Genomic DNA, 13660 nt, shown 5'->3' with positions numbered 1-13660 from the left:
TTACAATACCTCACAGTACAACTGCAGGCTGGCCTGTCCAATGCCACTGCTCCCAAGAATTGCTCCCAGCAGCTCCCAGCTGACATAAGCTATGAATAATTCTTACATCTTGGCATTAAAAATGGGCTGAAACTGGATACTTGTGACCCCACTATCATTAAAGCGATAGCCATGGCTGCAGGTGGAAGGCTGTGTCTGCCGAGTGTGTTTCACCGAGGTCTGGCAGGCAGAGGTGGGGGTGCGAGACAAAACCAGAGGTGGGATTTTCTTTAAAAAATAGTGCTCTTTATTATAAATTACAGAAATGCTTCCTTTCTGAATATAAATATAAATATGTGCAAAGTTTCTTCTGAGTTTGGTTTATGTTGAGTTTTCAAGCATGTTCAGCTCAGCCTTCAAGGCTGGAGGTGAAGGCAGAATCTTTATAAAAGACAGTGATTCGGGCAGGGCTGTAAATGGTGCTCTCTCTAAAAACCAGAAAAACCCAACTGCCCTTCCCAGCCTCAACACGGACAGCGGTTACAAAGTGACAGATTCCAGGGTGCTCCGTTGTTGCTACGTTCCTGTAGGGATCAGTGCAGCTGGGGCCCAGGCAAACCCACAGCCCCAGAGCCAGCCAGAGACTGTAGAGAATCCCAGCTTCTGGAACGCTCTATGAAGCTGGAAGTCCAGGGGCTGAGGCAGGCTCTGGGAGAAGCCCGGATGGGACAGCATTTCTGAATAACGGTTTAACAACAGCTTTGGTGCTCGTCATGCTCACGTGAAAATCCTTGGTGCCAATGTGCCATCAGGACGGGTTCCTTTTCCGACCGGGATTCACTGTTCATAGCCTGGACCATCATTGTAAGTGTTGCCTGTAATGTGCAGTAACCCAATCCATGGGACAAGGATGGAGTTTAAGGCTTAGTCCCCAGGATAACGGTAGTGAGGGAAAAAGGCAGCATCCTCCAAGTCTGGGGCTTGGTGTGAAAGGAGCTTCCACCCACAAGGAGGCGGTGAGAGGTAAAAAAAAATCACTTTCCCCTTAAAACTGAGGAAGAGTTATCAGGCACTAGCTAGATTCCAGTGCTTTCCTTCTACGGTCTGACCGGCTTTGTTACCAGACCAGCTCCAGTTTGGACATACCATTGTGGCCAGAAAACGGGGGAGAGGATCCGAGCCACAGCTGAGCAACAGCAGTTTGCAAGGTACACACCATGCACGTGGTGTTTGCAAACTTTTTCAGCACGGCTCCTTCCCCGCAGCCGCCCTCATATCTGGTGGGACCGCCCCAGAAACAGACACAGTTCTGACTGGGCTGCAGAAGGGGCGGCAGGCTGTGTACAGGAGCTGCAGTATGTTCATCCTTAGTCAAGTAACGTCTGCTTCTTGCCATTACGGAGAGGGGCTCCAAACTGTCCCTGGGTTAGACCCCAACACGCATACACAACTGCAAACGTCTCTCGGCTAGGCAGGGCCCATTGGTCACCCCTAAGTTCACTGTCATCCCCCTACTCCCTTTCCAAAGGGGGAGGGGGTCTGTTTTTGCCCTGCAAGTTCAGGTGCCACTAGATCATTGTGCCCCCTACCCTGCTTTTGTGCCATGTGCTGCTCCCTCCTCTGCACTCCTTAGAGGGGGGCATCATACTGGTCCAGGAACTCCTTGATGGGGCCTGGCAGTTGAGTCATCTTCTCGTAAGAGTCCAAGTGCCCATTGACTGTCTTGCGGCAGAGGTGCTGCAGGCTGGACACATTGGAGGAGAGCGGGCGGCTGAGCACCAGCGGGATTTTCTCACCCCCAGAGTAGATGTAGTAGGCACGCTTTGGGTAGGGGGTCCCCCCGGGCTGCTCGGGGAGGGGACACGGGGAAGGAGGCATGTAGTGATGCACCAGCTTGAGGACACAGTCGAAGCGGGGCACAGGCTGGCTGCTGCGGGGGTCGCTCTGCAGAGAGAAGCTGCCACCCTCACATTGGATGCGCAGGTTCTTGGTGCCCGACTCAGTCTTGACGCTGAGGGTGAAGAAGTGCCGCTGGTCGGAGCTGTCTCTGATGAGGAAGGTGCCAGCCGGCTCTGTGCTCAGCAGCAGGTTGGCCTCGCCGCCTGTTACTGTGCTCCAGTAGAAGCCACTCTCCTGCAACTTGCGCACAGCGTTCACCACCAGCTGGTACTCGCTCTTGGAGCTGAAGGTCTTGAGGCGCAGGCTGGTGTCCAGCGGGCGGCTCATCCCAGCAGCGGGGACCTTGCTGTGCGTGACCATGGCGCAGGGAGCCAGCTTTACAAGCTCTGCTGTGCTGCTGCCTTGTGCAGCGGCTGCTAAACCATCACCTGGACGGAGGCAAGGACAGAGTCAGAAACACAGCACTGCCAGTGCCAACTCCCCCTGCCCCCTCCCCCAGCACCAACTCCCCCTGCCCCCCAGGGTGCTCCCCCAGTACCAACTCCCCCCTTCCCCCTCTGCCCCCCAGTACCAGCTGCCCCTGCCCGCGGATGCCCCCGGGGCGGTCTCTAGGCTGCACCCCGCAGCGTGCCCGGGCCGTAGCCAGCTGTCACGCCCGCGGCGCCCGGCGGGCCGAGCCGGGGGCAGTTACCTGGGGCAGGACGGGCGGGCAGCGGCGGCGCGGATCTCGCCTCCGGGCAGGGCAGGGGCTGCGGCGGGGACTCGGCAATGCACGCCCGGCTCGGCACCTTCCAAAGCTGCCAGGGCCGCTCGGTGCCGCCTCTTATAGCGCCGCGGCCCGGCCCCGCCCCGCGCTTCCTGGAACTCGGCTTCTTCTTGTAACGCCGCGGCCCCGCCCGCCCGCCGGGCGCCCCGGGCAGCGCGCCAGGCAGCGCCGGCCCATTCCGGGCAGCGCGGGGCTCCCCCCGCGGCTCCTGCGCGCTTTCCTTCTAAGAAGCTGTGAGTCGCCGGCCGGGCACCCCCGCCTGGGGAGCAGGCTCCGGGCCTGCCGCGCCGAGCACCTGGGCTGGGCTCCTGGGCGCTGAGCTCTCTCGAAAACCTGCCCACGAGCCCCCCAGGCTGGAGCTTCCTTCCGTGGGGCAGAGACCTCAGGAGCTGCGGCTGCCTCTGGGGAGAGTCTCTGTCCGCAGGCAGTTTGCTGGTGGGGTGGTGAGCGGCTCTCCCAGCTGCAGGGCACTGCCCAGGACAGGTGATGGAAGCTTATAGCATCCTCGGCAGTGCCCTTCCTGCCCTGGCAGACGGCAGGAGAGCGTGTCAGGGGCCCCGGGCGCAGAGGCAAAGAGGAGACGGAGGAGGGAGGGCAGGCAGAACAGTGGTGAGTGGCCGGTGGGAGCTCTTTGCAGTGTAAACGGGAGAGCTTGGGATACAGACACAGAGAGGCTGGGTTCTAGTCCCAGCTCTGCCTCCCATGCACTGTGTGGCTTGGGACTTAATGTCCCTGTGTTCCTTCCTCCAGCTGTACGCCAGGCTAACGCTTTCCGGGGATGGAGGCTAATTCAGCAATGTTTGCAAAGTGCTTTGAGTGCCCTGTGTGGAAAGCGGCGCTGGAGGTGGACAAAGATAGCTGGTGTGGCTGGAGCTCCAAAGTTTTGAGGTGAGCTCCCAAAAGATGAATTTGTTTGTCCACCAGCCTCTAGCGCAGCAAACCAATTGCAGTTTATACCCCCCACCCCCAAATTACAGCATATGGCAGGATGTAGTGGAAGAACCAAAGTACAAACAAAAACTGCCTTGGAGAACCCTCCTGGCTCTTTCCCTGATAGACAGCTCCTTATGCTGCCGCCACTCAAAGGACACTGACCTCTGTCCTCGGCTGAGGATTCCCCACTAGGATGCAGAATGTGCTGCAGAAGCAGGCATGAGATCAAAAATTCCAGCGAGTTCATCTGGGAGGAATTGCCATGCCCTCAGCCCCGCTGCTGGGAGGGGAAGGGAGTTACTAATCTGTTATGGAAAGGTTTGTGGATCAAATGTCTTGATGGCTCTGAAGTTTAGTTCAAGTACAACATTCCAGGCCACCGTTAACCTCATTTGCACTTCCCAGAAGAGCTGCAGGGAAGGAAAAAACCCTGATTTAACATTTGGGAACAATGAGGGTGAAACTCTCCCCAACATGATTAAACGCCCCTGGGGCTCTGAGAAAGAGGTCAGGTTACTGGATTATTCAACAACTGGATGTGCAGCAGCACTTAAAGTGCCTCAGTCAGTGGAGAGGAGAGAGGAATGACAGAGCAAAGGTTAGCTTGATAGTCCTATCAAAATTAAAGGCTTGATTCTGGGCTCAGCTACTATATAGAGCTGGCCCCTGGGGATGCTCTGCAGTGCAGTTGTGGCATAGGCAGTGGTGTGCCAGCCCTCAGCATAGGAGTGGCAGAGGGCAGGAGGGGACGTGTCTGGAGCAGTTTACACCTAGGAAGCCAAGCCACTATTAGAGCAGCCCAGGATCCCCTCGTTCCCCAGGCTATGCCTCTTCCTAGGCCTAGCACAGAATCTGGTCTGACGGGTTCTCCAGCCCCAGTTAGAAGGGACCAGACCACAGGCAGGGGCCAACGACTCCTTCGAAGAATTCAAATACACTTTGCTGGCAGGTCAAGCTGGCCAGATGCTGTTGGAAGGGGAAGGGCCAGGAGGTCTCTGGGAGGCAGGTCCCCCAATGTTCCCCATTTGCTTGAGGATTTAGTGTAGTTGCTGTGTCAGTCTCAGGGTATTAGAGAGACAAGGTGGGTGAGGTCACATCTTTCATTGGACCACCAGTTCCTGCTGGGAGAGAAAGCTGGTCTCTCTTCAACAGAAGCTGCGCAGATAAAATACCTGACTTCCCCCACCTTGTCTCTTGGAGGATTTGCAGGCAGGCAGATGAGGATAGCTGGCTTCTCAGCTGGGTCTAAAACTTTAATTTTGGCAGTTGTCAACTTTGACCATACAAACAACACACACGTTGTCAGTGGACTCTGTTTTAAATAGTATCATTTGCCCTGGAGCTGCTGCCAGTCAGGAATAAACACAAAAGGAGTAGTTCTGGGAAGTGAGGCTGTGGTGAACCAGCTGGTCTGAAATGCAAACGAGTCCTGGAACTCTGCCTAAAGCAGGAGTGGTGAAATCCAAGGGAAGGAGGAGCCAGAAGGCTCTGGGTGGCAGAGAGCCCCTGCCGGCAGTGCCAGGCTCCACTCTGCAGCGGGGAGGATGAGGGGAGGGGCTGCTGGGGAAAAGAAGCCCAGTCCCATTGGCTGAATGCTAGATCTGACTCTGCAGCTGGGTGGAACTGAGGACCAATGTACCGTGCTCTCTCCTGAAACCAGCCTTAGGGCTGGGGTTCCCCCATCGTTAGAGAGGTAGGGGAGACCTTCCGAGATAGGAGCATGCCTTCTGTGTGCATGGCGGATGGCCAGCTCCCTGCCGCAGGCTGAGCACACCTCAGCCCTGGATGCCACCTCAGGGATTCCTCTTTGGAATTCATGGACTGTTCTCACCCTCCCCAGCCTGATGCCTGAGGAGGCTGCAAGTGGCCCCTCCCATGTTTTAGGCCCAAATTTACCCTATCCCTGACAGGCAGCTTCACTTCTATCAATGTCAGTCACAGATTCAAGAAACCTGGAAGTGTCATTTATGCTAAAGAAATGAACCTGCCTCAACAATCCGCTTCCTTTGGGTGAGGTGACCGGGGGATCAGGGCCGAGGCTTCCTGCTGGAGGCTGAAGATTCAAAGCACAATTTGTAAAGTCCTACACAAATATATGGGTCAGGGAAAGTCTCCAAGCCCAGCTGCCTCCTGCCTGCCACAGACAATGAGCCCTTCCCCCTTTGTGCCAATACAACTGTTCATGTTTTGACTAGTTTCTTCAAGACCTTGATCAAAGGCATGGGGAGAGGCCCATAGCTCCTTGCAGACTGACCTCTGACTGCATGTGACACATGCACAGTGTCTGACAATCAGGGCTGCACCTCCCCAAGAATGCAGGCTAGCAGCACTCCCCACCCTGATGTCTGGATGTTGGGTGTGGCCTGGGATTGGAAACAGGGAATGCTGCTTGTCAGGCCTGAGGGGCACTGGCAGGCCTGTGAGTGCATGAGGGAGAATTAGGGTTGGAATAACGGGGTGGAGGTGTGTGTTGAGGTCCAGGACAGGGATTTGGGGCAGAGGATGCAGGTCAGACCTTAGGGAAACTAGGCTTTTCAGGATAGTCCCGATAACACTCATGTACTGTAAATCCTGCTCTGCCCTGACAGCTTCTGGAGCCCTGAACGCTGGGAATTCCCTCTGAAGTAACCTGATTAGATACTTGTGTTTCCCTGCACTATCTGCCAAAGGATGACTTGTGTAGAAGGCTCCAGAGCAGCTCCTGGCTGCCTGCCATGCCACAAACTGCTGAGATTCCCTTGATATCAAGAGAGCTTCATTTATCTGCCTGCAGTTTACAAGCGCAGAGACAGGAAAACAAACAAGAAGCCCCATCTAAAGGGATTCTGTTCCAGAAACCTGGCTGCAGGGAGGACATGTTCATTTATCGAAAATGAGCTTCCTATGGCTCCTTGGAGCTGCTGCCTGTGTGGCTGAGTGCTGAGTAAGAGGCTGTTGGGCAATAGCATCTCAGATGACAAGATTCTGGACAATTTAAAATATAAGTAGGAAAATAAAACCCACAAGAGCAGATTGTGCTCTTTCCCCAGTGAACTCGTTCTCCTTTCCCTCCCCCCAGGCAGACGGGGGTCTTCCACAAGGCCCTGTATCACAGACTTTCATCTGTCCTCTGCACCATCAGCCAGAAACTGAACCAAGCCTCTCCCTGGCTGCCTCTTTTGGGGACTAAATGGTGGACTTGGCTCTGGACAAGCAATAGAGAAACTGACCTAACAGACACAGAGAAACAATCCAAGAGGAGAACAATTCAGCAGCCAAACTGACACTCCACTGTGCTGGTGTGCAGGGGCGGCTCTAGGTATTTTGCCGCCCCAAGCACGGCAGGAAGGCTGCCTTCGGTGGCTTGCCTGCGGGAGGTCCCCGGCCCTGCGGGTTCGGCGGCACACCTGAGGGAGGTCCCTGAAGCCGCGCGACCAGCGGACCCTCCGCAGGCATGCCGCCGAAGGCAACCTGCCTGCCGCCTTCGCGGCGACTGGCAGAGCACCCCCCCCCATGGCTTGCCGCCCCAGGCACGCGCTTGGCGTGCTAGTGCCTGGAGCCGCCCCTGCTGGTGTGGAGATTCTGCAAGCAGGGCCCTCTGAGAGAGAGAACACTGTGACACACAACCTCTGCCCAAAGGACAGTTCCCATCCCATCGGCAGGACACTGAGTTCCATTCTGGGATTTTCTTAAATCCTTTTGTTTCCATGTTGAGAAGTTTTCTATTCCAGTGGTGACCTGGCAAAGCCCTTTTGGGAAAATCAAAGCTTTGATGGGATGGAGAATTTCAGGTTTCAGAGCGCATGGAGGAAGTGCGTTTTATCTTGCCCATCACACAAGACAACATTTATCAGCTTTAGAGGAGCTGTTGCAAAATGTATTCTACTACAGGTTTTTAGTCCATGGTCATCACTGTGGTACCTGAGCACCTTAGTGTTCTGATCACTTCAGGGGAACTCTGTGAAATATTAAAGAGCATCATCCACATGTAGCCATCTTAGACTTGGGTCCCAAACTGCATGCTCAAATATGGACTGATATGGGACTGGGGGCAGAGAAATCTGAGTATGTCTCCCCCATAGACCTTGACAGGAGACCACGCTTTTATGTGAGAAAGTGGCAGATTATGCCCCCCAGAAGGACCCCAGTCCAAATTTGGGCAGCAGTAATGTGTAGGACATGTGTGCACAAAGTAAATCTAGCTATGAGGATGGGACTCCAGCAGCTGACTGATTCTAGGGTCCAGCTGCCAGATATGGCAGAGACAATGGTAGGGTATGAGGAAAGGCAACACTATGCTTTGATTTAAAAAAAAAATAAAAATTAAATGTTGGTTTTGGTCAAATACTCATGGGCATAAGCCAGATGGGGCCTAAATCTGAAAGCCAACAGCTGCTGGGCAGGGTGTCTTTCCGGCTGTTATTTGTGTTGGTTTTGCCTTGGGGGTGAATCACAGACACTTTGGCAGCAGCAGCCCTAACTCAGGATTTCATGCTTTTTCTGGATCAGACGGTATCCACGGACACTGTAAAGAGCCCAGCGGTTCCTTACAAAAGTGTCTTACTGTGGAAAGATTTTCATTCTCTGGTTTCAGTACAGGGAATGTTCTCAGACATGCTGCCTGAAGCAATATTGCCTTCTGCTTATTTATTTGGAAAATGAGGAGAGGATTGAAAGGGAAGGTGTAGAGGCTGGCATGGCCCCAAAGTGGCCAGGCATTCTGGCTCTGGCACTCAGAAGACAAAGATCTCAGGATCCCTGCTGAGCCCCTTGGAGATCAATGGTGACAATGCAGCACAGATGAGTAGGGTTTCAAGACATTTTTGTTTGACTTGTAATGCTCAGAATTCACGTTCACACCTCCCTCTGCTAGGTGAACCCGTTCACACTTCAGCATTTGTGATGTAGGTAAAACTGCCCCAAATGTCAATGGGAATTTTGTCTGTGTAATAACTGCAAGGTCAGGTTACTTCTATACTTCATGTGCACATCTGCTTCCTTTCAGCAGACACTGTTGTCCTGCTGTAAACCCACTACCCAGGCAAACAAACCAACTTTCCTGTACCTAGATAGCAGTGAATGATGCATTATTATTAAAAGTGCCTTCAATGTGCTTAGCACTGAGTAGCAAGACAGTCCATATCCTAGTGACCTTACAATCTAGAACAGGGGCCAGCAACCTTTCAGAAGTGCTGTGCTGAGTCTTCGTTTATTCACTCTAATTTAAGGTTTCACGTGCCAGTAATACATTTTAATGCTTTTAGAAGGTCTCTTTCTATAAGTCTCAGAGTTGCAGCTGTGTTAATCTGTATGTGCAAAAAGAACAGGAGTACTTGTGGCACCTTAGAGACTAACCAATTTATCTGAGCATAAGCTTTTGTGGGCTGTAGCTCACGAAAGCTTATGCTGAAATAAATTTGTTAGTCTCTAAGGTGCCACAAGTACTCCTGTTTTTTTCTATAAGTCTATAATATATAACTAAACTATTGTTGTAAAGTAAATAAGGTTTTAAAAATGTTTAAGAAGATTCATTTAAAATTAAATTAAAATGCAGAGCCCCCCCCCCAGACCAGTGGCCAGGACCCAGGCAGTGTGAGTGCAACTGAAAATCAGCTCCTGTGCTGCTTCTGGCACTCCTGCCCTGGAAATCCCCAGAGGAACGGTATTTTGTTGCCAAACAGGGTGTGATGCTATTGTTGTCCCAGGAGGGCTGCGCACAGCGAAGGTGCACGGTCATTCCCGCAGCAGTGAGTTCCATAGGTGCGGTGCACTGCCTGTGACCTTCTCTCGTCCGCCCCGCCCCGCCCTCCCGGCCACGTGTCCCGGTTCATAGCGCTGGGTGGGCAGTCAGCGCCAGCACGGAGACTCTGGCAGCGCCGAGCACCGGGCCTGTGGAAGGGGCTGCCGGCCCAGCCCGCCGCGCCCTGACACCCCCGGGGGACGCGGAGCCAGGCGGCCCCTGGGTCCCCGGCTCGGGGGGGGGGGCGGGCTGGGCCCGGCTACCCGCGAGGGGCCGTGTCCGTGCCTCGCGCCCCAAATAAAGTTTTCGCTTTTGGAGGCGGTGGCTTGTTCGTCCCGTGGCGGCCGGAAGCGGAAGTAGCGAGGTTTCCATGGCGGCGGCCGGAAGCGGAAGTAGCGAGGTTTCCATGGCGGCGGCCGGAAGCGGCAGTAGCACAGTCTCCATGGCGGCGGCCGGCGGTCCCGTGTTGTGGCGGCGGCTCTTGGGCCTGCTTCCTCAGGGGAGGCTGGGCCTGGCCGCGCTGCTCGGGCGCCTCTCGGACCGGCTGTCCCTCGGCCGGCACCGGCGCTCGCGGAGGTAAGAGCCGGGGGCGGGGGGCGCCGGCCGGTCTCGCAAAGCGGCGAGGGCCCGACGCTGGCGCGGGGAGGTGTGGCCGGCTCCTGGGGCGGGGCGGGGCGGACGCGGCTGGCGGCCCATGGAAGCGTTGGGTAGGCAGCGGGGGGGCGGGACATGCCACCTGCCGCCGGGGCGCGTCTGAGGGGCCCGGAGAGCGCGGGACGGCGCGTTGTGAGTGAGGCTGCGGTTCTATCACGGGCCCCGTGCCAATGGAGTCTGTGAACGCGCCTTTGATTTGACCCCCCAGCAAATGTCGCTGGCTTTGCCTTGCCCACCCTTCCCTCTCCACTGATGGAGGGGAGACCAGCCGCACCTGAGTGGCTCTGTGACCCCATGCGCCTGCTTGTGACACCCAGAGCGAGGAGCTGCTTCGGGGCAGTGGTCTTGCTCTCCAGCTTTGCCCTTTCTGTGACTTGATTTCTTTTTCCTCACAACTCTGCTGTGAAATTTACTAAATATTTGTTTCAAAATCATAGCCTTAGTGTCTGCATTTCTTTCTTTTCAGGTCCTTATACTGAGTGTATTTGATGCCTTAGCTGATCCTCTGGAGTGCAGAGTAGTCCAGAAACCTGAGACCATTCTTTGTTGGGACACTGCTGATGCTCGCTGTCCCTAGTAATAAACAGAAATCTGTAGCACCAGGTTATGCAAACTAATGGGTGATGGGAAAAGAATTACTTCTCTTTTAAACTCTGAAAGGATCTGATTGTTTTGGGCTACAGATCAGTGTTTATTTTATCTGGCATGTGTGTTCCTGCTCCTGATCTCTATCTCTGTAGCTTCTTGCAGTGTCTTTTGACTAAAAACTCAGTATCCTCTCAAATTCCAAATTTACGCATAGCTAACAAAAATCCCTCTAGAGTAGGGCAGAATAATGATGTGATCTTTTTGGACTCCCAGGTTTGGCCTAATCCATGGCATCTCCAACTCTTTCATTCTGTGGATTCCTTAGTAACACTTGCCTTCCATTCGCAACAGCCCATTCTGCTAGTTATTAAATTCATTCCTTTGGCAGACCACCAGGAAGCCCACTTTGAGAGCTACTGGCCTAATCTTGTGGAAGATGACTTTCTCTGGAAAGATCAAGAAAAGGAAATTCAATTTAGGAAAGCATATGCCTGACTTCAGTTGGAATCTTGTTTGGATTCTTGAGCAAATATTTAGTTTGAAAAGAAGTTACAATATTGTACAGCTTCCAGCCAATCTAAAGACAAATCTGCAAGATTCTGCATTGTCACAGTCTCTTGAGAACTTACTGTTTTCAGAGCAGCCTCCTGTTATTGAATGACAACCCCCGCCCCCCCTCTCCCCCTGCCCCCCCCCCCAAAAAAAGACAATGCAAAGTCTCAGGATATAAATTATTACTGAGGGGAATTATAACTGCAGCATTCACAGAGCACAGGCCAGCTGCCTCACTGTAGATGGCACAGTTTTGAAACAAAGCCCTGTAGCAATTACCTCTTTTCTGGCACCATGTATGTCTTATTCACCTGCTTTCTGAGATATTTCATCTGGGATAATTCCATGCACAGTCTCCAAATCTGATCCATATTAAGAAAAGCCAATATTCCTTATATTATCAAATTATATCCGTGTCTTGAAGGGAGGCTTCCAGTTTTCTTTAATTTTTTCATTTGCCCTGAAGTTAGGTACAGCATTTTGTGTCTGTATCTTTAACATTTTTGCATCTAAACTGAGTATAAAGAAGTGATTGCTGAATTAGAGCCATGTTGTGGTTCATCCTCTACCCTTTTGCTCTCTTGTGTTGGAGCATAAGATGGCCACTTGCTGCCCTTTTACTGTGGGCAGATTGCATACTGACATTCCAAGCTCTGCAGCCATAAATTCTTGTAGAATACCATATATTATGTTGTTCTCAAGTTCAGATGAACTTCGACTTCAGCAGAAATCTCCTGCTAATAATGCTCTACAATTAGCATAGCAGGGGCAGGAAAAGCTCCTCACTAAAAATATTGGTACTTGTACGATAGGAGTGTAGTTATTATATGTTTAAACAGTAACCCTCAGCAGCCGTCCACTTACACGAGATGTGTAGGGCGTCCATTTTCTTCATTCATCCACTAAATGGAGGCATCAGATAGAATGAATCTTGCTGAAGACTCTTGCTTTTTTAACATGTGGTGTCATTTTGTAGTAATTGGCGAGTTGGCTACTTTTCCACCAGTGTATTTCTGTTAGATACCTACACCATCCAGTTGGAGACTGAGTGCCAGCACTAGGAATAACTGCTACTAAATACATTGGGACTCTTTTTTTTTTTTGAAGATACTGAATGATGACGCCTTTTTGCAATGTACACAAATTTTAAAGTATCAGAGGGGTAGCCATGTTAGTCTGGATCTGTAAAAAGCAACAGTGAGTCCTATGGCACCTTAAAGCCTAACAGATGTACTGGAGCATAAGCTTTCGTGGGTGAATACCCACTTCATCAGATGCATGACGAAGAAGAATTTTAAAGTCTTTAAATTGTCTTTGATAGTTGTGAGTCATGCATTATTTGGGAAAGACCATCTGCTGCTCGTATTACAGGAAGTTTGTTGCATTCTCATAACTACTTGACCTTGTCTCCACAGATGTTCTGACTATTCTGTTCTCACTAATTCACTTGGGTACAGTAAAACTTACTTAAAGATTTATTATCAGGAGATGGTGAAAAACGAGTTCCTCTCATTGTTTGCCATCTCTTGATACTTAAAAGTTACATAAAGATTTCTTAAGTGACAACCAAGCCACAATTTCTGTTGCCAATTTCCATGAAGAATTAATTGCTGAAAAAGTGGTTGGATGCATTAAATCTGGTTTGCAAAGCAACTCGAGTATTAGCTGTCCATGTTGTCTCCTGGGCAAAAGGGTGCATGTCTCTTTCTTGTATTTAGTCTACTTAATTCCTGGTATTTTTAATATATTAAGTTTTGTTTGGGGAGGGGTATCTTCTTATCCTGTGAATCATTGAAACTTTCATTTCACTTAACAATTCTCACAAGTATCTCATGGTGGTGTTTTGTTTTTCTAACAGTACAGTAACTCCTCACTTAACGTTGTAGTTATGTTCCTGAAAAATGCAACTTTAAGTGAAACAATGTTAAACGAATCTAATTGTCCCATAAGATTTAATGTAAAAGCGGGGGGTTAGGTTCCAAGGAAATTTTTTGGGGGCAGACACAAGGCATTATACTGTATAATGTACAGTACTGTACTGTGGTTGGGAAGTGCCCCTGGCTTACCCCACACAGGCACAGCCTGCTGCAGGCAAGGACGCTAGGAAGCACCTTTGCAGCAGCTATGGTGATGAGACATCCTGATTTTATCGGGACTGTCCCGATATTTACTTGTTTGTCCCGTGTCCCCCAGCCCTCCCCCGACCCTGCCCCTCCCCCCATTGTATCCCTCTCCAAATCCCCCCTCCTTCCCCAAGCACACCGCATTCCTTCTCCTCCCACCTCCCTCCCAGGCTTGCGCTAATCGGCTGTATGGCAGCGCAAGCGCTGGAGGGAGTGGGGAGAAGCAGGACGTGGCAGCCAGCTCAGGGGAGGTGGAGCAGAGCAAAGGTGAGCTGGTGTGGGGGACGGGGCATGGAGCTGCCGGTGGGTGCTCAGCCCCCACCAGTTTTTCCTATGCTCTGGCAGCTCTTGTTTGTTTTTTCCTCGGCCACCAGCTCTTGGTGAGTTTTTGTTGTTGTTGTTGCCCTGCTGGCACCCCCCCCCCCCAGCTGTTTGGCGGCGCTTAGG

General features: G+C 52.1%; 2 protein-coding genes across 2 annotated transcripts in view; one reads left to right on the top strand and one right to left on the bottom strand.

Moving 5' to 3' along the window:
- Positions 1-258: 258 nt before the first annotated feature.
- Positions 259-2657, bottom strand: SOCS3 (suppressor of cytokine signaling 3). The gene is made up of 2 exons (XM_050920066.1): positions 2570-2657; positions 259-2306 (listed from the first exon to the last, which is right to left on the bottom strand). Exon 2 carries the CDS (start codon positions 2236-2238, stop codon positions 1609-1611), a length of 630 nt encoding a protein of 209 aa, XP_050776023.1. The 5' UTR covers positions 2239-2306; positions 2570-2657; the 3' UTR covers positions 259-1608.
- Positions 2658-3407: 750 nt separating this feature from the next.
- PGS1 (phosphatidylglycerophosphate synthase 1) overlaps positions 3408-13660 on the top strand; it is a 36935-nt gene continuing 26682 nt past the window's right edge. The window contains exons 1-2 of the mRNA XM_050919962.1: positions 3408-3532; positions 9615-9872. Of these exons, the coding sequence (XP_050775919.1) occupies positions 3423-3532; positions 9615-9872 (368 nt within the window). The 5' untranslated portion in view covers positions 3408-3422. The remainder of the gene's footprint in view (positions 3533-9614; positions 9873-13660) is intronic.

This window comes from Gopherus flavomarginatus, chromosome 12 (genome assembly GCF_025201925.1).
Source record: "Gopherus flavomarginatus isolate rGopFla2 chromosome 12, rGopFla2.mat.asm, whole genome shotgun sequence".
Taxonomy (NCBI): domain Eukaryota; kingdom Metazoa; phylum Chordata; order Testudines; family Testudinidae; genus Gopherus; species Gopherus flavomarginatus.
Note: the sequence above shows the minus strand (reverse complement) of the source record. Positions and strands in the feature narration are given on the sequence as shown.

Coding starts and splice junctions, on each gene's coding strand:
- SOCS3 (XM_050920066.1), bottom strand. CDS start 2,238: ATGGTCACGCACAGCAAGGTCCCCGCTGCTGGGATGAGCCGCCCGCTG.